Genomic DNA, 27,450 nt, shown 5'->3' with positions numbered 1-27,450 from the left:
TTGCACTCCCGGGGTGGAAGCCAGGTCCAAGTCCAACCAACACTCGGTCGTGAACCGTCGCATGGTTACTCCAATTTACTAGATCGATTTGATTGTGGAGATCCAAGTTGATATCAAACCCCAAATCCTTCTCGTACATCTGCATCTGCACTCCGTCATGAGATGCAGGACCGTTTCCAAGGCACTCAAAATTAAATTTGAAGTTGGTGTCTATCTAACAAGCCCGCTTTAAACCCAAGAATTTTACTCCGCCATGGTGGAAATTAATTGTTCTCTCACTAAACCCCCTTCAAAGATTTATATTTGTTCCATCCTGCATTGCCTTTGAGTCCTCGAGCACTGCATGGTTGAAACCGGGAAAATGAAAAGTTCTACAGAGCACAGGCTGCAACTACACCATATGGAAATTGCTAAACAAATTTGCAACCATGACATGCTTTGTAAATAATACGATTTATTTATTTCCTTTAAGTTTTGCTCCGTTACTGGATGCAAATTAAATAACCGTCACAACGTCACAAAGTGTCACAATTTTCAGCTACGAATGGTAGGGTTCATATCATCTTCCCCTTCCGGAATAACAAGTAACATTTTAAACACAAGTGTTTCGCTATATTCATCTTCTCTTCAAGTGAAGAGCCCAAAAAATAATGGCTGCCTTGAAGAGATTGTGATGGTTTTGTTTTGAGCACCTTGACTTGATTAGTACTTTCATTATGATGGTGCAAAGTCTGTCACTTTGGACTTGGACAACCGACGCCGCCGTGTGCTTTCTTCCTTCACGCCGAGCCATTTCTTCAGAAGCTCAAACACATTCTCGTCGCAAAGCAGCCCTCGGTGGTCGGCCTCGATGCCAACTCTTTCCTTGGCTGCAAATCCATCAGCCTGCCGACAACAAAAAAACAATGTGAGCCATGTGACATATTGTGTGTCCCAGATTGTTTTCATGAGGCAACATGGCAGATGCTATAGTTTAAGGGGAAGGAAAAGTATGTATGGTGTATCCTAAACTGTAAATGGCAAAGCTTAGCATTGAACGAGTTGCCCTTGAATTCAAAACACTCGAGGATCAAGCGGTACTGAAGAAATCCGAAAGAGTGCCACTAAATTGCGGGTCATAGTGCAATGCCTTTTGTCTTCAAAAGAATGTTTGATATGCCATTGAAGATGATCTTGTGATCGTACGTTTGCTAGGCTTTACAAAATTAAGGCACTTTATTTAGTCATAACCAACTAGGTTTAACATCCAAAGTTTATGAAAGGCATTATGTAATGTTCTGCTTTCCTACTAAATCATTAAGCAACAAGTGAGTAATTTCTCGATGCATAATGAAGAGTAATACTGTGAACTGGGTTTTGTTGAATAACATTACAGAAAGGAAACTAGACAGCTGAAATCTATTATATGACAGAAAAGAGCGATTACCATAGTTGACTCAATAGGAACTGTGCCATCTCCATCCACATAAGTGTACACTGGCTGAAAATAAGATGGACCAGCATAATATTTTAGTAAAAGCAATATCACACAACTAAAAAAACGATATTTTTTAATTGATTAAGTTCAGCACCATTGTGTGGCACACTTCTGACAGATCTCCAATTGGGGAGCTTTCAGAGCCGTAACTGCAAATCAGAAAGAACATAATTACAGCAAAGCCAAAGCTAGATAAGTCAAATCGGAATAAATCTGTTATTAGATTAATAACTTATCAACTATTCAACAAGAATCTTGAAGTATGCACACAATTGGACATTGGAACAAGAAAAGAGAACTCTATCAACCAAAGGCTGTAACGGATCCTGCTTTCCATGCACTCCTATTCAATTATATTGGCTAAGCAGATAATTAGCTCAAGTAATGGATACTGTTAGAACTATTTATATCTTGGTTTGTAGGTTGAGAGTCGCAAACCGATAAAAATGGGAATCTAGATTGGTTGCCTACTAAGAATAGCATGAAGGACAACATGATGTTAGAATTAGCAGTCTTCAAAAATACTCACCAAACATCATATGGAGTATCGTAAGATGTCCCATATATATTATAAAAGCTCACAGTATCTGGTAATTCAGCATCCTCAAGAATTCGGCAGGTCTCAGTGGCCCACTTGAAGACTGACATATTGAATGGCAGTGCAATTGTCTTCCCATTATACTTGAGCTAGGATAGAAAAGATAAATAGAATAAACAAGTTTCACTCAAATACAATTAACAGAACACAGCACTATCACCACATAAAAGGATATACCATGGCTATGTTAGTATCCAAACTTGATGCAATGATGAGACAAGCTCTAAATATTTTTATTACATTTTTTAGGTCAAACAATACATGGTATTTGTAAGGCAACGAGTTATCGACTAATGGTTTTATGGGCAGGACAAAAGTTCTCCCAGATGTGGGTACACACAGAATGTTAATACATAGGCAGTTCCGCATAAAAAAAGGTTCACATGCAGTAAACATTATCTCCAATCGTTCGAAGTGAGCCACCAATCTATAAACCATTTTAACATTGTCAAATCAATGGAGTAGACAGCATTACTATGTTTTTCATGAGTAATACCAACTGCCAACGTGCTTTTGCCTTCTGCATACTATCTGGGTATTTCCCTCTCAACTAAAGGATGGTGTGATGATTTAGTTCCAGTTAGTGCACAAAGTAGTTCTCATCTGTATGTAAAAGATTTTTCAACTTTTGATAGTAACGCTTAGTGCGGTGCAAATTTCTTATGCTTTAAAAGTATTTACAAATTAGAAGCAGAGAGTGACTACCTCATTGTTCCTTAAAGCTTCTTGAAACAGAGATAAACAATCGGTAGCTTCATACAGAACTAACTCCGCTATTCCATCCTTTTCAGGGTTCTTTCTCCAAACCTGAACAACTGGTGCTTTCTTCCACTTGAAATGTGGATTTGGCAGCATTTCGTAGATGGATGGGCATTCAACAAGCTGCACACGTGACAGACCAACTTAGAAGGGTAAACATAATTCATTTCGAGAACTGTAAGAAGCTATATGGACATGCTTGAGCGAATGAAAACTTCAAAATGATAGTTGATTTTGATTTTGGTCAGTGTAAAATAATGACTAAACATTAGCAACCAAGAGCAGGAGTAATAGCATTATGCTACCAAACAAATAACTTAACCAACACAATAAAAAAAATCCTTGCAGGCTTGCAGAGGACCATCATTGTGTAGCCCTTCATTAGCAGTTTAGTTATTCTAGAGCTCCATTCCTCATCCTTTGAATATATGTGAATATACATGCATTTTTTTTGTTAAAATATATTTCCAATAGGGACCCCCCTACTGTAGGTAGGAGATGAAAAGCACACGGTGGTTGTTTTTATATAGAATGTAATAACAAGATTTACAGTAGTAAGCATACACAAACTCAGCTAGCAGAATATGAAATAGTCAAGAATTTACCAGTTGATGCATCACCCATCTAGAAACAAAAAAGAAGCTTTCAAACCCATAAACAAATTGTAGCCCAGTTAGCAGAGAATCATTGATGCATCCTGGGGCACCTGCCAAGATGTAAAACCAAAAAACATAGAACACAGATTTTATCAAAGGTCATCAACGCAAGAATAGAGCAACTATAAGTGCAGAATGTCAAAATATATATTACCTTGAAATGGACATGCAATACAAATCCATTTGTTCACATATTTCGCAAATATCTAGAAAAATGGAGAAAAGAGAAAACATATTGAATACAGAATACGATTGTTAGTAAGCAACAGACTGTTCTAATCATGAAAACTCACATCACGGTTCATAGACATGAAGCAGCTCACTAGCAGTCCACCCATAGAATGCGATATTATATTAACCTTTTTCCCACCAGAAGCCTTATAAGCTGTCTCAAGTTTTGCTCGCAAACCAACCATCACTTTGTCTATCCTGCCAGATAAACCCATAATTACAGCACCTTGTGTTTGCTCAGCAGTAAAATGTTCAAACTAATTTATTTTTTGATGCTATTGAGTTAAGACTCGAGACTATGGAAATGAGCCCACATAGATCGTACCTGTTACTTTGGCGAAAATCATAACCATATCCAAAAAGTGTGGTTCCTTTCTTGTATCCACAGTCAACAAGCATATCAATCATATCATGAAAGTGATACACCATAGACAGATGGAGAATCTCCACAAACTGAGTTTACAGAAGATAGAGGAAAAATCAAATCAGAAACATTATGGTCTTTGAGTGTGACTAGTTGAAGAAGGAAGGTGATTTAACACATCAGTATTGTTGCACTACACAGACAAATATCTGCTTTTTAGATTCTATCTATCCCATGAAATCTGAGAAGCAAATATCAATGGCTTTTTCTTAAAAGCACACGCTCCTCCACTTCAATGTCAACATAAGAAATGAGTACAAAAAGAAATCACGAAGCAGCAGCATCAAATCACCAATTGCTAGTGCTCATGAATATACCCATAGGCATGATACGGGGGCATGCTACCACTTACTAAATATTTTCGCACGGTCTAGCTGTTAGTACTTACTACGGCTTCACTTAACCTATATGTACTTTTGATACGGCACCAGTGACACCAATTACCAGTATTACACACCAAATGTGGCGTGGTTAACAATTTAAAAAAAACGAATGACCGTCGCTCAAGTAAAGGCGGAAGAACTAATACCCTCGCAAATATACCATTCTTACAAAGCAAGAAAAGACAAACCCTCTTTCTAGTGTTCTTCACTGAACTAACACCCAGAAGCTAGCTCACCCAGGAAGGATCGAGAATGTCGATGGCGAACAGGCCGTGGTCGTCCTCCGGCACCACGATCTCCACATCGTCGTCCAACGGCTCCACGTACCCTGCGCACAACAGCAAACCGAATCACTCTCGTTCAAACAAACCGCGCACCCCAACTCCACACAAACGTTTCGTCGAACACTACGAGCGCGCGCGCGCGACCCACCGGTGTCGGGGTTGTAGAGCGACCAGAGGTACTTCCTGAAGTCGGCGTTGGCGCGGAGGATGCGCACCCAGACGCGGAGGTCGAACCTGGGGTTCGACCGCCGCCGCGCGTGCAGCACCGACCCGCCCATCCCGGACACCAGCACCACCGCCTCCCTCCCTCCTTCCTCCTCATCCTCCACCCCACCACCTCCCCGCCGCCGCCGCGTGCGCCTGCGCCCGCGGAGGCGGAGGTGGCGGCCGAGCACGCGGAGCCGCAGCCTGACGGCGGCGCCCACTCCCAGCACGGCCATGGCGACGGTGGCCTCGCCCTCGCGGCGTGGCGCGCATGGAGCACGAGGGCGAGGCGCGCGCGCGGCGTGGGTGGGGGGGTATTAATGGTGAGGAGGAGGAGGAGGAGGCGAGACGCTTCTCGAAGTGAGCCGCCGGTCGCCGCCGCCGCCGACGTGGCTGGCGGCCTCACCACCGTCACCGCACGGTCAAACCGCTCGCGGCGGGTGGAGGCAGCTGACGGCGGCACCCTGGCCGTCGGATTCTCATCGGACGGCGGCTGTCGCCTCGCCGTTTTGCCCCCCGCGGCCATCGACGGCTTCGGCACGTGGCTAGTAAAACATTCTTTGTGTCGATGACATGTGGGCCGCAGGGATGGGGGCCCAGTGTCAGTGACACTGAGACCGTGCGCGAACTAGTAGGTATGGTAGGGAATCCGTGGGGTATATTCGTCTTTAAGAGGGGAAGATGCTGACGTGTGGTTTAATCCCTGAGGTGGGACCCACCTGCCAGTGAGTGAGATGAAGCGTTCGAAGCATTCAAGGCCTAGCTCGGCAGCTGCGGCGTCCACGTACGCATGAAAGTGTTTCTTTTACTTGTCGTTCTCCTGCTCCCTAAAACTTGTACGGCTCTCCCCGGCCAATCTCAGTCAACAATTCAACATATGGATAAGCTCGTTTTGAGCAACAGTTGCATCCGCCCAAAATGGCAACATGGAAGAAAATAGAAGTGGATAGAAGAACTCCAATCCGACGACGAAGGCCCATGATCGTTTGTAATTAAGATATACTCCATTTTATCTCAGTTTTTAATTAGCATGTTTTCAAACTCTAAATTACACATTTCGTGTAAATTCTTCCTATATAGAATTACTTTAAAATATCAGATAAATCTATTTTCTAAATTTGTAACAGTTAGTAATATTCAATTAATCATGCAATATTAGTTTTTTTTCCATTTTTCGTGTAGCTTCGTCTAGGGTAAAAACAAACACCACCGAAGCGCTCGCTTCCCGCACTCTCCAGATCACCATGTTTTGTCACCTACCCGAGGTCGCATTGCCCACTTGATCGCGTGCATTGATCGGCCTCTCACCGTTCAAACACGGCACCAGCGACGGTGAGACACATGTACACCGGGGCAGTGCATCTCTTATCTATATAAACTACCAATCTGACACGAAAACGCTGAGAAAAACAGGAGCAACGTCTGCAACACCAGACTCAGCAACATAGGAATACAAAGGATGAAACGGAGTGATGCAGTGTAACGGGGAAGTGAAGCAGATTACAAATCGGAACACCAAACATAGCAACGATTCAACGAATGTACCACCACCACACCAAAACCAAAGCTAAAAGAGTCGATGATGATTTGGGTATGCAGTAAAAATCTGAACTGTAAAGCGACGAGCCGGTGATGATGAGCGTGAGATTTGGCATTGGTTTCTTTATAGGAAAGCGTCCATCTCGAGCACCTTGAGGACCTCATCCTGGTTGTTCAGCTTGGCCACCTCGATGGGGGTCTTCCCGTCCAGATTCTGGGGCGTGCTGGGGTCATCAATTTTCATCAAGTTAGGCACAAACTAGCAGGGCATCAAATCGACTCGGTTTTAGATGAAATAGCTGGTTTAAACTTACACAGCAGCGCCATGCTTCAGCAGAAGATCCACACATTCTTTCCGACCATATCCAGCAGCGTAATGCAGTGGGGTGTTCTTGTTCTTATCCAGTGCGTTTACAGCAGCACCTGCCTCCAGAAGGATCTCTGCGCATTTCAACTGAAAACAGACAAGTTCACCCAATTAGTTATTGCTACAAACATCCGTATTTAATCTGTGTTACGTGATTCATTTCTATTCTAAACCATTCAGCAGTTCCACATACCTCACCGTAACCACACGCAAAATGTAAGGCCCTTCTTCCCTCAGCGTCTTCTTCATCCATGTCTGCTCCATCCTCTAAAGCTTTCTTCAGACCCTGTTGAGTCATTATGTTGTATAAAGAAGTACTTGCAGCAAATGAGTAGTACAATGATTTAATATATTTCCTCTGGCTCAAACATAAATAAGAGATTGACATCAAGAGCGACCATATCTAGTGCAAAGATCAGGAACATTAAGAACGAAAAAGGGCAGCCAAATGAGAAACCTGCCCTGATTTAAACCCCGCATATATCAGATTCAACAAACAGAAGTCATTTTTCTACGTAGCATTTGTGTAGAATTGGCACCAAATAAAGGCAAACGGTGTATGGATAATAAACACAATAAGCAGGTGGTCCACAAAGCTTTAAGAACAAGAAGCCAGGTTATGTTATAGAACTATCTAGGAAAAGCATGGTTTAGTCATATGCTTAGTTGGAGAAGCAAGCTTTGTTGTATAGTGATAGGTCGGGTAAACAACCTGCTACATTGATGGGCAGCATAGCTACACATAGTCGTGAAGACTAATACGGATAGATACCAGCACAAGTTTCAGATCAACTCAGAGCAAAGTAAAAACAGGAGTCACGTCCTATAGTTATTATCGAACTTCATTACCTCCGCATCACCAACACTGGCAGTATGATGGACAATGGACTCATCATCATCTCCACCATCCTCTTCAGTTTCTTCAGGTCCAGACAATGTAGTGGAAGTAGCAGCATCTCCTGGAAAATTAATTGACATAGCCTGACCAATCTTTTGAAGAACTTCAGGGTCATTCCAGTACCTGAAATAAGTGAGGCAAACCATCTCAGCAAATTTAAAAGCCACAGTTATATCTAAATACTAGCATACAACACCTACTTCACCATAGCAGATGGACCACCACTCTCTATCTCATCAAGAATCCCCTTCAAAGAGGGATCTTCTTTAATACGGGACATCCGCTCTTCAAGCAGCTCCTTATGAGAAGGACTAGTCAAACTCTCGAGCATACTGGACATTCCAGGATCCTGTCATGCGTAGCAGAAAACTTGAAGCGAAGAAACATTCTGAAAATTTTTTCTGGTGATGACTCTGGAAACATAACATGATACCTGCATAAGAGTATTCCCAAGACGTTCTGCCATTGACATGAATTGAGGGTTTTGCATGACTTGTGTCATTGTTTCCATGTACTGCTGAGGATCCAATGCAGGGCCACCCTGTTCCCCGGTCACATGAGCACTCTTCTGCAGCTGCTCTGCCATCTGGGTGAACACAGGGTCGCTTGCAATCTGCTCTGCCATCTCCTTTATAGATGGATCCTGCACATCACATTACAGTTGTGTACGTAAGAATAGTACAGTTAAACATAAGTGATGCACAAAAAGAGAGCACATATCATGCTTTTAGCTGCGCGAAAAAAAAAAGAACTTACATTGAGCAAGTTGCTAAACTGAGAAAAATCAAAAGGATTGGGAAGGCCTGCATCAGGTGCCGGGGGAGCTCCCCTTTGCGAGCCAGAAGACCCCTCTGGTTTTGCATTTTTCTTCTGGTCTGAAAAAGGTAATTGGGCAGACAAAGAGGAGCTTATCAGAGGCTATAGAATAATTTATTCATTGCTTGATGCAAACTACTCGCATAAGCCAGATCACAAGCACTACTCAAGAGTTAAGAATTTTTACCAGTGAAGGACTTCGAATTGATTGATATGAAAAAAAATAAAAAGCTAATAATTCTTATAAAGCAGCAATACCCAAAGCTAGATCTTATAATATCAGCAGGTGAAGTTGAATTCCCTTCACCTAGACCTGTCCACACGCAAGCTAAATCTCACGACAGCAGCAGGGGAGATTCAATTTCCTTTCACCTCGACCTGTCACTCTAAATACTGTACACCATAAACTGCACGATCGAAATCTCAATCTAGATAATCACTGGGAGGCGGACCTAACGATGCGGCTACGTGGGATTGGGGAGGGTGTTCACTAAACCCCAAATCAAACCCCCAACCCCCGAACGGATCTCCGATCTACTCACGAAAGCGACGCGCCGGAGAAGGACGACGAGGAGGGAGATCACCGAGACGAGAACGAATCATCATCATACCTTCCATCCGATCCGAACCTGGGGTGCTCGTCGGCCACGCGCGCGCGTGTGGTGGGGACTGGGGAGAAGCCCCTACCTAAGGGCGAGAGGGGATCGGGAGAGGAGAGGAGGTCGCCCACGCCGTGGCTCGCCGGCGGTGGGCGGGTGGGGGGTGAAGGCTCGCCGCAGCCTCCGCCGGCGGCGACACGAGGGGATGGATGCGATGCGAGAGAGAGAGAGAGGAAAACCCTCGATGAGAGCTTGGGAAGAAGAAGGAAGCAGGGCTGGCTGACTAGGATCAAATACGGGGGTGGGGGTGGAGTACTTTTTTATTATACGATCCAACCCTGTTTTAAATTACTAATTGCAAATTAAGTCCCTGATTCTGAATACGAATTCTTTACGGGGAAGGATGAAATTTGAAACGTTAAGGATTCTAAGAGTGCTTTTTATTTAGTTTCTTTTATTCTTGAGAAAATAGATACTAATTCCATTTCATATTATAAGTCGCTTTGACTTTTTCTCGAGTTAAATTTCTTTGGATTTATAGAAACCTTAGTAACATCTACAACACTAAATAAGTTTTATTAGAAGTAACATTGAATATATTTTGATAGTATGCTTGTTTTGTGTTGAAAATATTACTATATTTTATATAAACTTGATCAAATTTTAAAAATTGATTAGAAGAAAAGTTAAAACGGCCTATAGTATAATACTATAGTATAACGAATAGAGTAATACTTAGTTGGTGATTGGCGCATATTTTTTTCTAACAAAATTGTAGTAGGATCTTGTGTGGTTTGTATGCGAATTCTTTACAGGGAAAATATGGCATTTGAAAACTTAAGGATTCTAGTGTCCTTTTTATTCTTTTTGTGCCTTGACTTGATAAAACAGATAAGAATCAGTTGGTGATTGGCATGGTTTTTTAAATGGAGTCGTAGAATCTTGTGTGGTTTCTGTTTGAAATCTCCACGGAGAAAGGGTGAAACTTAAAAACTTTAGATTCTAGTGCCCTTTTGTTTTTTTATTCCTTGAAAATTGATAAGAATTAGTTGGTGATTAGGATAGTGTTTTTTTAACCAAATTTTATAGATTCTTGCGAAGTTTACGGAATTATTCATACCTTCGTCTATTTGAGTCTGTTTCAAACTGTTGAGGGATGCATTTGCCGATTCCAAGTTACATATGGAGTGCAATGCATGGGTGGTCGATAGTTAAGGGATGCATTCGCCACGTTTAATCGAAAAAGAAATTAATACTCCCTCCGTTTCGAAATGTTTGACACCGTTGACTTTTTAGTACGTGTTTGACCATTCGTCTTATTCAAAAAAATTTAAGTAATTATTTATTCTTTTCATATCATTTGATTCATTGTTAAATATACTTTCATGTACACATATGGTTTTACATATTTCACAATTTTTTTTGAATAAGACGAACGGTCAAATATGTGCTAAAAAGTCAACGGTGTCAAACATTTTGAAACGGAGGGAGTAGATTGGAAAGTAGGGGTGCCTATACAATTCTCCTTCTTGATCTATATGCATCTATCAATCTATCTTGTTGAGTGGGACTCCAAACAACCAGCTGCTGAACTGCCCACAAGAGCAAGTTGCATTGCGACGCGCTATAGAAAACCGGGTCCATCCTTTGCTGCATCATCGATCGATCACTCGTGATGCATCTGAAAAAAACTTTCCTCTGTTCATATGGCAGCAAACCGCTCAAGCTAGCAAAACCAAAACTGAAACTAGTTGTGACAGCAAACACAGAGATGGAACTGACTTATTGACAATATCAAAATTGCTAAAAACATCCTGTGTAGGACTAGCGCGATCGATCTCGCATAGCGGCGGCCGACTTGGTGCTAGTGCTTCTCCTGGGATATGTAAGGAGTCGCTAGCACGTGGTAGTGTGTCTTTCTTTTCCCAGGTTATAGCTTTCGGACGGTAATCTTGTAATTTTTTCCGCTATATTAATATGAAACCTCGCACTACCTCATGCGGGTTGTTTTTTTTAAAAAAAACTAAAACAGCTGAGGTTTCGTCTTGCGCTCTGAATGTCCTTTTCATAGAGAGCTGTTCTTTTCCTCATTCTGCCAAAAAAAAGAAAGAAAAGCTATCAGCCAATCATGAGCTGTATCCGTCATACATAGAGATACTCTCAAGTCGGCTTTTCTTGCAGACAAAATTGTCTGATAAAGAAAAAGAAAAAGGAAAAAAGAAGATGCCTCTTTTTTCTTGCAGACAAAATTGTCTGATACTGTTGTTTTGTCTCGAGAGGTTGTCAACTGAACTGAAGTGGTGCTGTGTTTTTCTCCTGCTACTCAGTATTTGCTCCATGGATGATTGGTGCTGTTGCGAGCAGAAGAGCTGTCTCCTTCATACAGCCTCTCAACTACCAGCTTCATTCATTCATGATCATCTATAAGAACCTCATTACATGAAGTCATGGAGCAGGCAGAACTGAAGGTAAGATGGTTCCATTGTAAGTAGTAGATGCATTCATTCATCTACCACTACACATGTGAAAAACCTGGTTATGGTACAAAGAAACTTCTTGTAATTATATGATGGTTCTGAGCTTCTGAAGCTGAATGATGCAAATGCTACCCGCTTCAGCGAACTGAATGTGAAAGTAAGATAGTCAATGAGACAATGACACACTAACACCGAGATCACTTGTCAAGTTCACAACATTCCTTAGAAACGGTCAGTGTTTTTTTCCCTTGAAAAGAAAAGAAGAAATAGGCATCTAAATTCGTCTCGACAAGGACTTGATGGTCTGGATGCTGCTGCTTGCGGCTGTCTGTTTTCCTTTGTACCAGTCATATTGCTGCTATCCGTGCAGCCTGACAATGTGCAAGCAAGCAAATGGATGGAAGGAATCAGAATGCCAAAAGAAACTTCAGTATCGCCATGTGTTCAGGAACTTGTCAAGAAGATAGATTACCATCAAAGGCCTGGTGTTTATCATTTGCTCTTGTTGTTTTCAGAAATTCCAGTGTCAGCCCCACGTTTGCAGCTTTAAGTTGCAAGCCTGACATTTTCCATGTTGAGTCTCTGGCAGCTGGTGGCAATCCACTTTTGGTAGCACATAATGCCACAAGTGGACCAATGTGAATTGAATTAATCACGTATACATTATTTGTGGTGTTTATCAATCAAAGTTGTCATGGAACCTTGTCTGTATATATTTACAGACGACATTTTCCTTGCTTTTATTGAAGCAAAATTTAGAGGAGTACACAACAGTCCTGTTGACGAAATCGATATAACTATAAGAACCCAGATTATTACATATTCAGATCCTGAAGACCTGCTGATTTGGATTCCTGAATGCCTGTAACTCTGCTTAAAAAACACATTTTATACAGACAGTGAGATCTTCCCTAAGAATTTTTCACATGCCATGCTGCCACATCCCCCAAAGCAAAAGCTAACAGAACAAGGTTAGCTTGGTTATTTATTGCACCTTGACAGAAGCCATTGCTCTTCAGAGTCTTGCAAGGAACATGAAAGTCAGGAAGGAAAAAAAAGCAAGTAATTCAGAAACACCCAACCTAACTTACCAACATTACACATCTGTTTTCAGTCTCCCCTGTGACCAAAGAAAAAAGAATCCCTAACACAAGCAATAATCGTATTGTTTCTGTGATTTACAAGCTGGCACGAGCAATGATAATTCCATACACCATGGGATCAAATAAACCATTTTTTGCACCAAGTCCAGAGGACTACGGAATATGTACACCATTATTGAGATATGCAACTGAATATGGCATAAAAGATATACAATAGGTTTCTGGGCAACATGAAGCTTTCATTTCACACCCACGTAATAGCATGATACGCGACTAGAGGCCGAAATCCATATGTTCATAGGCTCGAACATATGGGTTCTTTGCAATCAGGTAAGAACACTAGTACGCATTGTCAGCTGGTCCGTGGTAGTTTCTCCTCCTCAGCTGTGACTCTGGCGCAGGCTGCTGAAGGAAAATCTTTGTAGGATCGTTCGGATCAACATACCTGTAGATAGTAGATCATGTGAGTTTTCTAGCAGGGCAAAAGCTAAACAGATGGCACACCAGGAAACTAGATAGGTTGAGCACTCACGCATGACGCATCATATCATCAACAGGAGTCTGAACAGCTTGTAGCGGGTCCACACGTGGCGCCATACTTGCGGCAGACTGGGCCTCAAACTGATTGTAGCGTCGCACAGATGCAACCAGGTTTAGGAAGAGAGGAACAAAGGTACCACAGCCACCCTCCTTGAACAAGATCTTGAAAGTGTGGGTCGAGTACAGGGCCCTGTTCTGGTTCTCTGGTACAACCTGCATTATAACCTCCAAGGTCAGTGCCGCACCAAATATGTCAAATTATATATCCATGTGTTCCCGTGATGCTCAAGTACTTACCGGCTCAACGAAACCCGATATGTTGTTGCAGTGAAATATTGGCTGATTGAATTTCTCACCATGCACATACAACTGCAAAGAGTTTGCCATGCAACACCATTTAGAATTTACTATCATGCAAAATGAAACCATCAAACAAATCATACCAACAAAATTTGACCAATTGCTCCTATCAGTTTCAGGCTGCCATTACTCACCAGGGGCATATCAAAAGCAAAGAAGTTCCCAACAGGCTTGCTGGCGACAAAGACCATCCTTATGTTTGACAGGTAAATTGTGCCCTTTGTTTTCGCATGACCACCAGGAGCTCTGAGGACAAGCATAGCAGCCACAAGAGAAGACTAATTAGCCCAAGCCCCAAAGCAGTGATTAATTTACAACGAAGATGAACTTTTCAAGACGGAACATAAACGTAACACTTGAATGTAATGAAAAAAAAATGCATTCCTCGTGGTAATGAGATGGTGAATAATGCTCATTATTGTGACACTAAATCCCTAACTGTTTCCATAGTTGCTGTACTTCAGTAAGGAGATATCATTTTGTAATTTTCCAACCAAAGCAAGATTAAGCATCCCGGTTTGTAACCTATCAACCCGTACAGATCAACAAAGTAACCGCCAATTAGACTCGATGCGAAGCTCAATTTCAGCGTTGAGTTCCACCCGGACAAAAATCATACAGCCCAATGCTCAATTTCGGCGCGCCAATATCACACCCGCTGTGCCTAACCTAATCCCCTAATTCCCCCCATCTAAGACACCACGATCCCTCGCCCGATCGCCATCGAAGCCCCAGCATCTCAATTCAATTCGCCTCGCCGCGGCAGAAACCGGAAAGGACACGCGGAGGAGGAGGAGGAGGGAGGGGACGTACGAGGGGATCTTGTCGACGTGGAACTCGACGCCGTCGCGGGCGAGGACGAACATCTCGCCGTAGAAGGGCACCGGCATCCCGTTCCCGAACAGCTGCGGGTTCTCCGCCATCTCCGGCCGCTCCCGCGCGCCTCTCCTCGCCGCCGGTGGATCGCCTCGCCGAGCGCGGTGGTGGATGGAGAAGACGAAGGCGAAGACGACGACGAACTCCGCGGATGCTCACGCGGTCTCTCTCGATCGATTCGATGCTTCTTCGACGCGAAGGTATTCGAAGCGGTTGGGTCGGATCGGATCGGATCCGGTTCGATGCGGCTACGTGCCTATGTATGGCCGGTTTTGGGTGGGTTCGAGCGCGGGCGCATTCGGGCTCGTGGGTTTTATAGAAGTCTACGTGGCGAGTTGGTTTGCGTGGACGGTTGGTTGATGGTTCGGTTCGGGTTGTCCAGTGTGTTCCAGATGGGCCGAACAGAAGCTAGAAGGGTGAGTTCTTGAGCAGGTACAATACTTCTACTTAGCAGGCTTAAAAAAAAATTTATATCATTAAATTCATGAGAGAGAGTCAAACAGAGAGAATGAGAGTAAGGATAATAATATAGCACACTTCCTACTATTAGCCCATCTTAAAGCCAACATATATATAGTAATAGATTAGCTATAAGGTTTGCTACAATTTTTTTCTCCTCTCTCTATCTCTCACTTATACATTTAATGTATTTGTCTTGGAGTTTGTGATAAGCTAACTCTTGCATGAGAGCCAAAATTCCTAATTTTTCACTACCTCTCTCCTCTACCTAACTTTATAGTAGGCTTATAGCTCACTGAAACGGGCGACTTCTATCGCCCGCCGATACACACACGATTCCGCGATAAAAAACTAGCTTTGTAGGGCCACACCGAACCTCATCGATCCCGTGTGATTTTTTTCCCTACATCAGCTCTCACCTCTCCTTCTCTAGATCACTTTTTCCGTCCGCACAAATCGCCTACTCCACATGAGCCCCACCGCCGTTCATCAGAGATTCGGAGTCAATTTCCACCGCCGTTGGAAACCACGTACACCGCGAAGCTCCGCCACTGTTGCCAAATCAAAGCCCACGCACCTCATAGATCATGTTCCTCTCATGCTGAACCATCAGATCGATGGTTGCTGCGCGTTAGATCGATGTTGTCCTTATGAAGAAGAAGAAGCCGTTGTTGCCATGCCATATCTCATGCCGCCTTGTGGCTGTTCCGTTGATTGAGCAAACAAGCAGCTAGAAGTAGTTCTGAGTTCTGTTGTGTCAGTGGATTTGGGGATCTTTTTTTCTGTTTCTTTTTCCATCTTCTCTCGATATATGCCTGTTGTTTATTTACACAAAGTAGATGGATTTTTTTAGGAGCGATGCAATTGTGATAAGATTTGGATCTTTCCATCAACACTTCACTAGCAGTAATTATCTAAAGACTAATCATTTTTTTTACGAGTTCTTGTTGATATCACAAGTTCACATCATAAAGATGGCTACACAGATATAGTTTAGTTTTGATCATACACATTTATCTTGGCACACATAATTAATTATTTGATCACTGAGGTGCAGTCTACATAAGAGCTAATCTATTGTACTAGTTGGTTTTAGTATTAGCTATAAAATATAAAGGGAAGTGGAGCTAGCTGCTGGCTATATTATTGACCTTGCTCTTATCAGGCTCGTCTATTCCCTCGCGAGCATTTTCTCAAACTACTGGATGACGTGTTTTAAAATAAAATTATATAATTTAAATTAGTTTATTTTCGTGTTAAATATAGTTAATAATCAATTGAGCCATGTATTGATTCGAACAAAGCCTCTTTACTGCTATTCTGGGCGTGTTTATGGTCAATTTTTAATTTTACTAAATTTTAGTAGCACAATTAAAGTTTGATAGGGTAAAACACCATTACCAACACAACTTCTGGAGCTTTCCACTCTCAAATCTCTACCAAATTTTGATAAGATTCTAACCCAAATAGCAAATGATTTAGTCACAGAGCTTGAGAATCGTTTAATCAGCCATGCGGAAAAACAATAATAAAGCTTTTGTGTCACCAAAATTCGAGGATCAAGTTTGTGCGAAGAGATACAAGAAACAGCGAGTCGTAGTCAATTGTCGAAGCAACTTCATTATCATGACAACAAAAATATCCATCCGTGGACTCAAATACAAAAAACGGGTATAAACACAGCAACTATGCAACGGCACGATTTTAATGTTTCTTTTCCTATCTGACAAACTATGCTGGACGACATGGACTCAATACATTTAACGACTGAGGCAGCAATAAATTAAAGCTTTTCTTGTGTAAATATGCATCAGCAAAAGCTCGCCTTGTGCTACCAGCAAGGTGCGAAAATTCATCGCGGTTTTCCTACAAACTTTGTGACCACCAGATCCTCTGCAGAAATGAGCCTCAAAGCCATCCTCATCTCTATGGGATCTCGTCCTGGTGGTATAGGTAGAGGCCGAAACCAAACCGTGCGCAGGCTTTGCAGAACGCTGCTTCCTCCGCAGCCGCAACAGCATCGTCGTTACGGCCCTCGTGCACTGGTGCCGTGCCAGTAGCCTCTCTGTATGCCTACACTCACACACATACAGGGGTTATGCTGACCTGACATAAGGGCAGCTACAAAAACAAGATAGTACGAGTAGGTTGTTCTTTTCATGTATGTTGTGTTATGATCAACTATGTCATAGTATGTAGAATACTGCAGTGTAAAAAGATGAAATACCTCTCCGTCTGTTCCTCTCAGAATCACTCGATAAACCACGGTTACAGTTCCATTGTCAGAATAAATAACATTGCGAACTTCTCCACACCAACCTGAAAAAAGAATAGTTTCGTCACATTTCTTTGCATCTCCAGTGCATTCTGCAGTGGATGTTCCAATTTATGTACCACCTAAATACCTAATGTGGTAGTTCCTAGCTTCTGTTTAGCTATCTAACGAATCTTTATGCAGGGCTACAATCATAATAGCTCTATCCAACAAAATACACCTTATAATGTTTTATCAGATAAAACATACAGCTGTCACCAAGTACCATACCATCAAACTGTAACCAGCCATCTTTCAAGGTTCGTTTGTAGCAGGTCTGCAGGAACTGGTCGATTTTACATGACATTGCTTAGTGTGAGATTTGTGAAGGCTGTGAACTAACAAAAACACATCCACTTTGGAACTAAAGTGTCATACAGAAATATTTGGGAGCGCCAAACTATAGTACAACCAACCAGCAACCAGCAGAAAAGAATGTTCTAATCAAAGGAAAGAAAGCACAAAGTAGTTTGTAATCTTAAAGAGACTTCACCTGGTGCATAAAAGCTCAGCATTCTATTGGCATGGTACCTGCAGAGTCAAATATTAACAATGATTACATTACACAAAAGGAAGCAATGAAACACGCAAACGCTTTCATGTCAAACCTGAAAAATAGGAAAGTAGTCATTGCAGAAGTCTTAGTTATGTCAGTACAATTTAGCATCATCGATTATTCTTGTGTGTTAGTGACGAAAATATCTTTGAATTTATACTGTTCCATTGCTAGTTTAATCCAGCATATGTAGCAACAACATTTCTTATCAAAAGAACAGAAGAAGTATTAGTTATTCCATAATTCCTTTACACATAGTTTTAAGGAGATCTGCAGACAGCTAGAGCCTAGGGGCACCACTCTCTCCCAACACCAGGGTAGGTCTCACAAGTAATTCATCCTTTAGTGACACTCTAGTTTCCGCTTTTTTTTTAAAAAAAAAAAATAGCTCGAAGGTAACTACTCCCTCCGTTTCACAATGTAAGTCATTCTAGCATTTTCCATATTCATATTGATGTTAATGAATCTAGACATATATATCTATCTAGATTCATTAACATCAATATGAATGTAGGAAATGTTAAAATGACTTACATTGTGAAACGGAGGAAATACTAACTATTTATGCATAAAGCATAAAGTTCTATCCCACAAAGATATGGCATTTTTATACCAACGAAACAAATGCCTTAGCTTCATTGAACCGACATAAGTGCATCGTTTAAAAAAAGACGGCATGATACTAAGAAGTTCTAATAATTCCCATATTCCAAAGTAACAGACCATTTCCTCTTTGTAGACTAGAAGAACCGTCTCCATTTGACCTTGTATTAAATGAGTAACTAAACAAATCCACACACCAAACATTTGACCATTGACTTTTCATAATATATTCTAAATAAAGATCGAAACAGGATAACACCACGTTACTCAAGCAACTCTCCCATCAAATGGATGTTCCAAACCTATAAACGAGCCAGCAAGAGCATAAACTGCTGGCTGTAGAACACCAACTATCTGAATATTAAAGCCTAGTTGTTTCGAAAAAAATGATAAAGCCTAGTTGTTTCAGAAAGAATCATAAAGCCTAGCCAATTAATCGCATAGCCTACTACCTTAAAGCCCATTTTTATTTGTAACAGACAAAGTCAGCCATTCTGGTAGGTGCAAACTGCAGAACAGGTGAATCTCACAATCATCCTAATATCCAGTGGACCCATACTCATCAATAGTTGATGAAACGTGCCCCCTGTTTGGCCCTTGGATGGTAGAGGTAGAACATTTTGTAATTAACACAAGGCAAAACCGATCGAATTGTTCGCGCCGGTGGAAAATTCATTAGCTATTGAAAGCAAAGCTAAATCTTCCATCCAATGCGATACGTGAAAAAATGGCACCACCTTTACTCCCAAATTCCTGAATTGCGACAATTGCTCCAGCAAAATCCCCAAAATGATTCATGTCGCGCATTCATTCACCCTATCAATTCGATAACTTCGCTGTGCCTAAATCCTATTGCAACATCAGCCGGATCATTCTGCAGCGCAAGAGCGGAACGGGCAGGAGAAGAGATCGAAGGGGGGATGGGGAGCAGCACTGACCAGGGGACGGTGTTGGTGTCGGGGTCGATGATCTTGTCGGGGACGCGCTTGTTGAGGTCCCGGAGGATCTCGACGAGCGGGCGCGTCATCCCGGTGGCCTTGTCGAGCGGCACCACGTAGTTGGTGGTCGGCACCCCCTTCCCGCCTCCGCCCCCCTCCATCTTCGCCACCACGGACGACGACGACCTCGACGCCCCCCGCCTACGCGCGCCCCACGCGGCCGCCACCCTCGCCGCGGGGACGAAGGGCGGCGCCGCCGGGCCCGACAGCCGGAGCGCCTCCATGCGAAATGCGCTCGGTGATCGGTGACGAGGTGAGAGGTGGTGGTGGTGGGTGGGGAGCGGGAGGAGGAAGAGGAGGAGGAGGAGGAGAGGAGCGGGTTTTGAGGATGGCGAGGGGGAGAGGAGAGGGGATGCGTGCAGCGTGCGGGGGAGGGGACGAGGTAGCCAACCATCTACCCCTCGAGCATCCCAACTATAATAGCCAGCTATAAACATATATTTAAAAAAAGATAAAAAAGATAAAAGAGATAATCAGCGGTCTATAAATCTGTAGGTAGTTGTAACACAGACTATAAAACGTAATATATGTATAAGGTCATTCTCAACCCAATAACTAGGATGATGTCCATAGCATTAAATAAGTTGCCATCTAGGATAAAAAAGTGATATGACAAGTAAATAAATGAGGAAAGAGAAGAAAACCATATATTGCATAAGGCATGGTTTCTACACAACATCCAAAACATCATGTGAGATAAGTAGCATTAAATTTAAGTAGAATAGTGGTGTTTGCATTGGAAGAGTAGTGTCTAGTACTAGTTTCTTGATGATGTGGAGTTTATGAAAACTATGTCTAGCGTGTTGGGTTGGGAATGACCTAACAGGTGAGACCATGTATTAATAGTATATTAAGCAGCTATTGTATGAATTGTCTATTAAATTGGCTATAGATGATTTGGAGGTGATAGTTGGCTATACTATTAAACTTGCTCTAATGTCCATACATTACAATATTACAATATGCTTATTGTATCATTATAGTAATTGATGTATGGAATAATATAAAGGTGGAATCCACATATCAGTAACTGTAATGGTGTTGTCATCATGACAGAGGATATGAACCTTGTGAGATGGAGCCGACGAAAGCGAGAGGCTGCAGTGCACATGCGGCACATGGGTGGAACGGAACGGAGGATAGCGGGACGGTTACCTTGGTAACCGGGGCTTAACATTTTTATATTAATGATTTAAAATTTTAAAACTATTTTTTGAAATTAAAGTTATCCGGTTTTCTTTGTTAGAAACACATGACAAAACCTAGATACTCACAACGCGTGTAAACTCACCCCTATGAATGTGTACACTATCCTCTGTGAGCACTTTCGAAAGACTGAGTTTTATATGTTGAGATTATGAAACCACCACCCTTATGAGCACTTGGTATATCTTGAGATTAGTGAAGTCATTATCCTTATAAACACTTAAATATTTTGAGATTGACCAAGTAATCACGGACGTCTTGCTGTCGATGGGACAAGTGATATGTTGCCTATCACTAAAAGTATAATTAACCATAAATATGAACACCGTGTTAAGTTTAGAATTTAAACTCGAGTAAACTAGTTTCACGAAAAAAACATAAACCAGTTGATATTCGTTTACTTTGTGAGAGAGAGTATCATTGATATACGTTTACTTTGTAAGAGATAGTTGGTGGATGGATTAGTTTCATTAGTGGTGAAGACTGAAGACACGATAACTTCGAATGTATAGGATCTCAATCCGTCCTCGGCGGTGGCACGGTGACGGTGAGCGCCGCTCTCCGATCATAACGGCCAAGCTGCAAAATTCCAGGACGCCAAGTTTGCTTCTTGGCTAGTACGAATGCAATGGATAATCATGACGAAAACTGTGACCATTTCACGTGCAAATACGTAGGCGTTCAACGTTCGCTCTTCCAACTTCGTGGCTTCATTTCAAGGGTGAAAAGTAGACGTTCACGTGCTCAGGTTCCCAATATGAAAAAGGAAAAATTAGAACCATACCATTATAATTTTGTAAAATTTAAGATATGCAATCCTGACCCACATGTCATTAACTCATGTGGATCCTACGTATTATTGAGATATCGATGTCATATCTCAAACTTTGAAAATTTATAATAGCATGGTTACAAATTACCCTATGAAAAATGGTCTGAAATTTCGTCGCTGTTAAAACAAATAAATGCGACAAGCATGCGTTATATTTGTCCCTATGCGTGTGCTTATGCCAAAAAATGTTCCATGAGCAATCAAAACAAGTAGAGTAAGCAAGAGTATAGCAGGTTTAAATTTAATCTGTCTGTCAGCTCTATGGTCTGGAAAGAGCTGAACAGTTAACTCGAGCAGAGTGCAAAACGAGGAAGGATTCTCAAGCCAGAAAACAGATGATCGACATCAACTTCCAGTACACGTGGATACATTCTCAAGAGGAAGACACAGCCACACAGGTGACTTAAGGGGAAAATTTGCTTCATTGCAGTGGTTAAAATATAGTGCAGGGAATGATGAATTAACCATAGGTAGCTTCAGGAAAAGAAGCCATACAGTTAATAATCCTAACCTACGATTACATCAAATCCTACAGACACTATGTCACCACCTGGCCGAAGATCCACAGATAAATATTCCATGACTCCATTTGATCCTCTGAGGATTCTGATCACTGCAAGAATGGCCCCAAACATCAACTATACTCCTGAAAAATTTAATGCCTCCATTGCATACTACATCCGTCGTTAATTCGTCCTAATATCATCACAATGCAGTCTTTGTGCCCTGCAGGTTATAACAGAAGAGAAGCTACGTTAGCTCAGGTAATCGCACCACCTCAATTACAGTAGCAACTGCGCGAGGTATTTGTTTACCTCTTTGAGCTTGTCTTGGAACAGAATTTGGACTTCTCTCCGGAGGTCATCCACCTCCCCAGCATACTCCTTTTGCTCTTCTGATGGCAACTCCTCCAACTGCACGCCCAATCTGTACAGTACACTGCTGAGGTCACAGGACTCGAAATCTGTGGCTTCAGTGGATGAAAGCTTCAGTAGGCTCTTGATAGCCAACAAAACCTACATGACACGCAAAAACAGAGCAAGATCAATCGTTATGTTGTAACAGGCAAACTTTACAGCCCATTGTAATTTTTTGTCAATTGGAGTAAACATTACTCCCATCCTTGGACACAAGCAAACATTTCTACACCTTTTTGTGCAGAACATCAGATTGAGTATATAATAGTAAAAGCTATGAAGGAAATGGCTGGTAAAATCCAAGCAAATAAGTAACTCATGGAAACTGAAAGAACAGATTCCAGACAGAAAGTTGTGTTGCTCATATGCATCTCTTGACATATGACAGAAGTCCTTATATGAGGAACAGCACACATTCCAGTACGGGCATATCAAATAAACCAAGAAATCAGCAAATTATTGCACATAAGCAGCAACAACTCTGATGACGAGTGAAGAATTTTACTGCTAAGCGGTGCTAACCACAAGGAAGTACAGAACTGGAAGCAGTACAGAACCACAGATAATACCTTTTCTTGAAGGTCGAGGTCAAATCTTGACAGCATATCAACCAATGACTTAAGAAAAATACGGTCACTTAAGAAAGGAAGTCCTGAATTTCCAGAATTTAGCTGAAAATCTGCTAGATCTGTCACTAGAAACACTGCCTTCTTCTGAAGCCGAACGTCAACACTATTACTCGCCAATATGTGCTGCAAAAAGGGAAATGTCACAACTAAAACAAAAATGCTAATATTATCAAGACCAGGTTTTAACTACCTGCAACATTGCACTTCCATTTTCTGAATGAAATGCCTCCTGACCATTTATATTGTCTCTAACCAAAGCGGATATAGCATACAGCGCCTTTGTAGCTTCTTCTGCAGAAGTTGCATAGCCCATCTTCACTAATCTTGCCAAAGCTCCATAACCTAGGATCTGGCCAAGGATGAAACATCGAGTTTGATAACAATGATCAAAAGTGTGTTCAAGTTTCAACAAAGAGGAATCACTACTCCCTGAGCTTAACCACACAAGAGAAGTGACTATTAAAAGGTATATCCACTAAGAACACTGCATAAAGTTTATAAACAACAATGATGCAGATTCGACGAACAAACAAGAAGATACCTGATTTTGGACAAGGGCATTATTCTGACTGGCTTTACCCAGGACCCATGCAGAAGTGGTCCTTATTTCTTCATTTGCATTATTAAGATCTTGAATCACAGCAACGAGGCCTCCTAGTTTGTCAAGATCTGATAATAAACACAAGAAACATATATTTTAGAACATCACTATTCTAAGAACTGCATGCACAAATATAAGCCCTTGCTTCATCAAATGGAACAGAGTTTTGCATGTTGGCATGCACTTCCTTTTTATTTTGAATTTTTTCATAAGTTGAATCATGTTCATACATTAACAGGCTACCAGTGCCCTTTATCATCAAATTTAAGAACCATATGTTGGCATGCCATTTATTACTAAAATATATTCGCAAGTTGAAGTTGCATTGTTAAAAAAAAAAAGAAAATGCTGCTGGCTTATCAGAAATACAAGCAAGCAACTTCAAGATTGGATTTGAGCATTGTATTAAAAAAGCATGGATTTTTTTTTTGGTGAAAACTAGTAACTATACACAGTCATTCAGTCACACATATGTGACGCTTGGGCTTGGAGTACCTCGGTAAATCACTATTAGGGTGTGTTTAGTTAACGCGAAAATTGGAAGTTTGGTTGAAATTGGAACGATGTGATGGAAAAGTTGGAAGTTTGTGTGTGTAGGAAAGTTTTGATATGATGGAAAAGTTGGAAGTTTGAAAAAAAAAGTTTGAAACTAAACTCGGCCTTAGTCTAAAACAATCGCTATGACAAGAAAAACTATAATATTACTGACACCTACATCTACAAGGCCAAAAGTTAGATTTTTCAATCTGAGGTACTTATAAAGTTATAAGAATATATTTTTCTTGATGTGCAGAGCACTGAGTCTGAGTGGATAGTATTCAGATGGACTAGAGCATGTTTACCATTAGCATTGTCAATGGGCTCAACGAGAATTAATAGTTCCTGCAGTGCACGCTGCCGATCCTCCAGTGAAATGGAAGAATTATTTAAGTCAGCAATTGCAATCTTCATTAAGTCAGCATCTGACGGCATCTTTAATTTCTCCATCAACTCCTGCAAGAAAAATTCAATGGGTTCAACACGGCCATGTCATGAAAACATTCTTACGCTTTGTCTTTCATCTATGCAGAGAAGGATCACCAGCAATTAGGAGCCCATATCATCCGGTTACATGAGTGTGATAAATTGTTCTATTTTTATTTGATCAATAACAGTGCAACGTAAGGCACGGATAAAATAAAAATTTACAAAATCTAACTGAGAGCATGTTATTGATTTGGGATACCTCCATGAATATCACTCTTATGACAGCATTGATGGCATAATAATGTAAGAAATAAGAGGTTTTTTACTGTCCTTGAGGTTGTGCAGTACCAAATCCTGACCGTTGATCTGGCATCATCCAACGGTTAGAAATCATCCGTACCTCATGGTACTGCACCTCCTCATTGAAGTGGTATTATGGGTGGGAGGGTATTTCTGTCCTTTACTGTTTCATGAGAGAAAGAAAAAACGTCGGGAGAGCACAGCAGCGGCGTGGCGGCTGGCTCGAGGGGGATGGCGGCGGGCGCCTGGACGCGTGACGGCAGCGGCGGGCTGGACGGCGGCGGTGGCGGCGGGACGCGTGGTGGCTGGAGGGGGCTGGACGCGGCGGGCTCGAGGGGGACGACGGCGAGCGGACGGACGTGCGGCGGCGGCGGGACGCGCGGCGGCTGGAGGGGGCTGGACGCGGCGAGCTCGAGGGAGACGACGGCGAGCGGACGGACGCGCGGCGGCGGCGGGACGCGCGGCGGCTGGAGGGGGCTGGACGCGGCGGGCTCGAGGGGGACGGCGGCGGGCGGACGGACGCGCGGCGGCGGCGGCGGCGGCGGGGGCGGCTGGATGCACGGCGGCGGCGGGCGGCTGGATGCGGGACAGCGGTGGCCGGATGCGCGACGCCAGCGGCCGGCTGGATGCACGACGGCGGCGGCAGCCTCGATTGGCGACGACGACGACGGCCGGCTGGATGGGGGACGACGACGGCGGGCTGGATGGGCGACGGCGGCGGAAGCCTCGATTGGCGACGACGACGGCCGGCTGGATGGGGGACGGCGGCGACGACCGCGGGCTGGATGGGCGACGGTGGCGGCAAGTGGCCGGCTGGATGCACGACGGCGGCGGCGGCCTCAACTGGCGACGACGACGGCGGGCTGGATGGGCAACGGCGGCGGCCGGTGGCCGGCTGGATGCACGACGGCGACGATGACGACGACGACGGTGGGCTGGATGGGCACGGACGATGAAGAGAGTACACATGTTTTTTTAGTTCGATCATACCCCTGCTAAATCAACGGTTAGATTAGATTGGTACCTCATGATACCTCGTACCTCATGGTACCTCATAATACCTCCTCAAGGATGGGAAAAATGCTCAAGAAATAAAGTTTGCTCAGTTGGCATCAGAACAATATGTGTTGGTAATCCAAACCACAGCAAGAACAGAAGCATGTTCCAATCTGCTGCTATAAGCTAGGGGTATGGCCATTATTATAATAAGTTACAAAGAGCAGAAAGCGTCATAAGATAATGCATTGACAAACCAACGGCAACACAAAATCAGAGGATGGATCCTGAAGCAGTATTTTTCACCTTGATCTCCATTCGCCGCTTGAGCAGCTCATCTGCAGACAATTTCTGCACACCCTCTGCCTGTTCTTTCAACTTATCCGGATCAGAATTTCCTGCACCAACAAGGTAGAACTCAGCAAAATGCAGTCATGTCTCCAAAATTAACCAAACTTCATACTTCAGTAACAATAACAGCCTACTAGTTCCAACAGCTTAAGATTAAGACTACAGGTGGTCAAAGTGAGCATCACACAAACAAAACTATAATAAATTATCAATGTGCAGAATACTACTCCAGTAACTACCACTCATTCACTCTACTTCCAATTAACCCGAATCAAACCAATTTGTACACAGCTAGTTGCAATCATATTACTGGGCTGAAAATTCGCCAGCGCCACTGAAATCCGCCGCTTTCGCACTTCAAAATCTCAAAATCCCAAAGCGAATAGAAAGATTTAATCGCAGAATTTGGGATTCGGGCTGCACGTACCGATCGCCCACTGCAGCATGCTGTCGAGGGAGCCGAACCCACCCGCGAACTCGTCCTCCACCACCGACCCACCTCCCCTCGACTCCTCCCCGGAGACCAGCTCCCCCTCGTCCTTCCCCGTCGCCCACTGCCTCGCCGCCGACCGGTTCTCCACCCCGTCCCCCTCCGCCACCGCCGCCACCACCGCCGCCGCCGCGGAGGCCACCGGAAGGAGCAGAATAGCGGCGAGGACAACCACGGCGAGGAGGCGATGGGAGTTGGGTTGCCTCGAGCAGCGCGCCCTTGCTGCCATCGCCATGGCCACGAGAGGAGAGAGGAGCGAGGTGGAGAGGGAGAAGGTCTTCGAAATTCAAATTTTCGAGACTCCAGGGTGGCATCTGCATATATAGGTTTCTGGCCTTCTGGAGTGATCCCTAATTACAATTAAACCCTTACATAATGAGATATTTGGATTTAGGTCCTCGATTAGTACCACGGCGTGAACATTATGTAAGGGTTCACAGAGTATAAGGGTGTTTTTGCATAAGTGCCACGGCGTGGGGCCCGCTGATTCGGTGTTTGGGCGTCTCCCATTGGACGAGTGACATCACATCCCATCGACACGCTTCCTCGTGTGATCCGGGCGCGTCAGCCAAAGAGATCTGTACCGTCGTTCGGCAATGGACGGATTTAGATGAATTGCTTTGCGTTGCGAGAGCAATAGC

At 43.1% G+C, this 27,450-nt stretch overlaps 5 protein-coding genes across 5 annotated transcripts; all 5 read right to left on the bottom strand.

Moving 5' to 3' along the window:
- Nucleotides 1-437: 437 nt before the first annotated feature.
- LOC127785206 (phospholipase A(1) LCAT3) lies at nt 438-5,438 on the bottom strand. Its single transcript, XM_052312638.1, has 11 exons — nt 4,961-5,438; nt 4,765-4,856; nt 4,047-4,174; nt 3,784-3,919; nt 3,645-3,696; nt 3,440-3,540; nt 2,781-2,957; nt 2,007-2,164; nt 1,572-1,626; nt 1,427-1,480; nt 438-885 (listed from the first exon to the last, which is right to left on the bottom strand). The coding sequence occupies exons 1-11, from the start codon at nt 5,250-5,252 to the stop codon at nt 715-717; spliced, it is 1,416 nt and encodes a 471-aa protein (XP_052168598.1). The 5' UTR covers nt 5,253-5,438; the 3' UTR covers nt 438-714.
- Nucleotides 5,439-6,417: 979 nt separating this feature from the next.
- LOC127785084 (ankyrin repeat domain-containing protein 2B-like) lies at nt 6,418-9,506 on the bottom strand. The gene is made up of 8 exons (XM_052312506.1): nt 9,248-9,506; nt 8,577-8,695; nt 8,254-8,463; nt 8,021-8,169; nt 7,772-7,943; nt 7,116-7,208; nt 6,870-7,009; nt 6,418-6,779 (listed from the first exon to the last, which is right to left on the bottom strand). Exons 1-8 carry the CDS (start codon nt 9,252-9,254, stop codon nt 6,680-6,682), a joined length of 990 nt encoding a protein of 329 aa, XP_052168466.1. The 5' UTR covers nt 9,255-9,506; the 3' UTR covers nt 6,418-6,679.
- A 3,351-nt stretch (nt 9,507-12,857) lies between these two features.
- Nucleotides 12,858-14,821, bottom strand: LOC127783886 (UPF0664 stress-induced protein C29B12.11c). Its single transcript, XM_052311034.1, has 5 exons — nt 14,529-14,821; nt 13,850-13,961; nt 13,653-13,724; nt 13,348-13,568; nt 12,858-13,260 (listed from the first exon to the last, which is right to left on the bottom strand). Exons 1-5 carry the CDS (start codon nt 14,636-14,638, stop codon nt 13,155-13,157), a joined length of 621 nt encoding a protein of 206 aa, XP_052166994.1. The 5' UTR covers nt 14,639-14,821; the 3' UTR covers nt 12,858-13,154.
- Nucleotides 14,822-16,647: 1,826 nt separating this feature from the next.
- On the bottom strand, nt 16,648-19,901 carry LOC127783596 (DNA repair RAD52-like protein 2, chloroplastic). The gene is made up of 4 exons (XM_052310785.1): nt 19,462-19,901; nt 17,858-17,895; nt 17,278-17,369; nt 16,648-17,123 (listed from the first exon to the last, which is right to left on the bottom strand). Exons 1-4 carry the CDS (start codon nt 19,743-19,745, stop codon nt 16,977-16,979), a joined length of 561 nt encoding a protein of 186 aa, XP_052166745.1. The 5' UTR covers nt 19,746-19,901; the 3' UTR covers nt 16,648-16,976.
- Nucleotides 19,902-21,962: 2,061 nt separating this feature from the next.
- Nucleotides 21,963-27,096, bottom strand: LOC127783915 (uncharacterized). Its single transcript, XM_052311070.1, has 8 exons — nt 26,747-27,096; nt 26,275-26,366; nt 24,549-24,699; nt 23,647-23,774; nt 23,296-23,454; nt 23,046-23,228; nt 22,375-22,575; nt 21,963-22,285 (listed from the first exon to the last, which is right to left on the bottom strand). Exons 1-8 carry the CDS (start codon nt 27,042-27,044, stop codon nt 22,265-22,267), a joined length of 1,233 nt encoding a protein of 410 aa, XP_052167030.1. The 5' UTR covers nt 27,045-27,096; the 3' UTR covers nt 21,963-22,264.
- Nucleotides 27,097-27,450: the final 354 nt, after the last annotated feature.

Source organism: Oryza glaberrima, chromosome 9 (assembly GCF_000147395.1).
Source record: "Oryza glaberrima chromosome 9, OglaRS2, whole genome shotgun sequence".
Lineage (NCBI taxonomy): Eukaryota > Viridiplantae > Streptophyta > Magnoliopsida > Poales > Poaceae > Oryza > Oryza glaberrima.
Note: the sequence above shows the minus strand (reverse complement) of the source record. Positions and strands in the feature narration are given on the sequence as shown.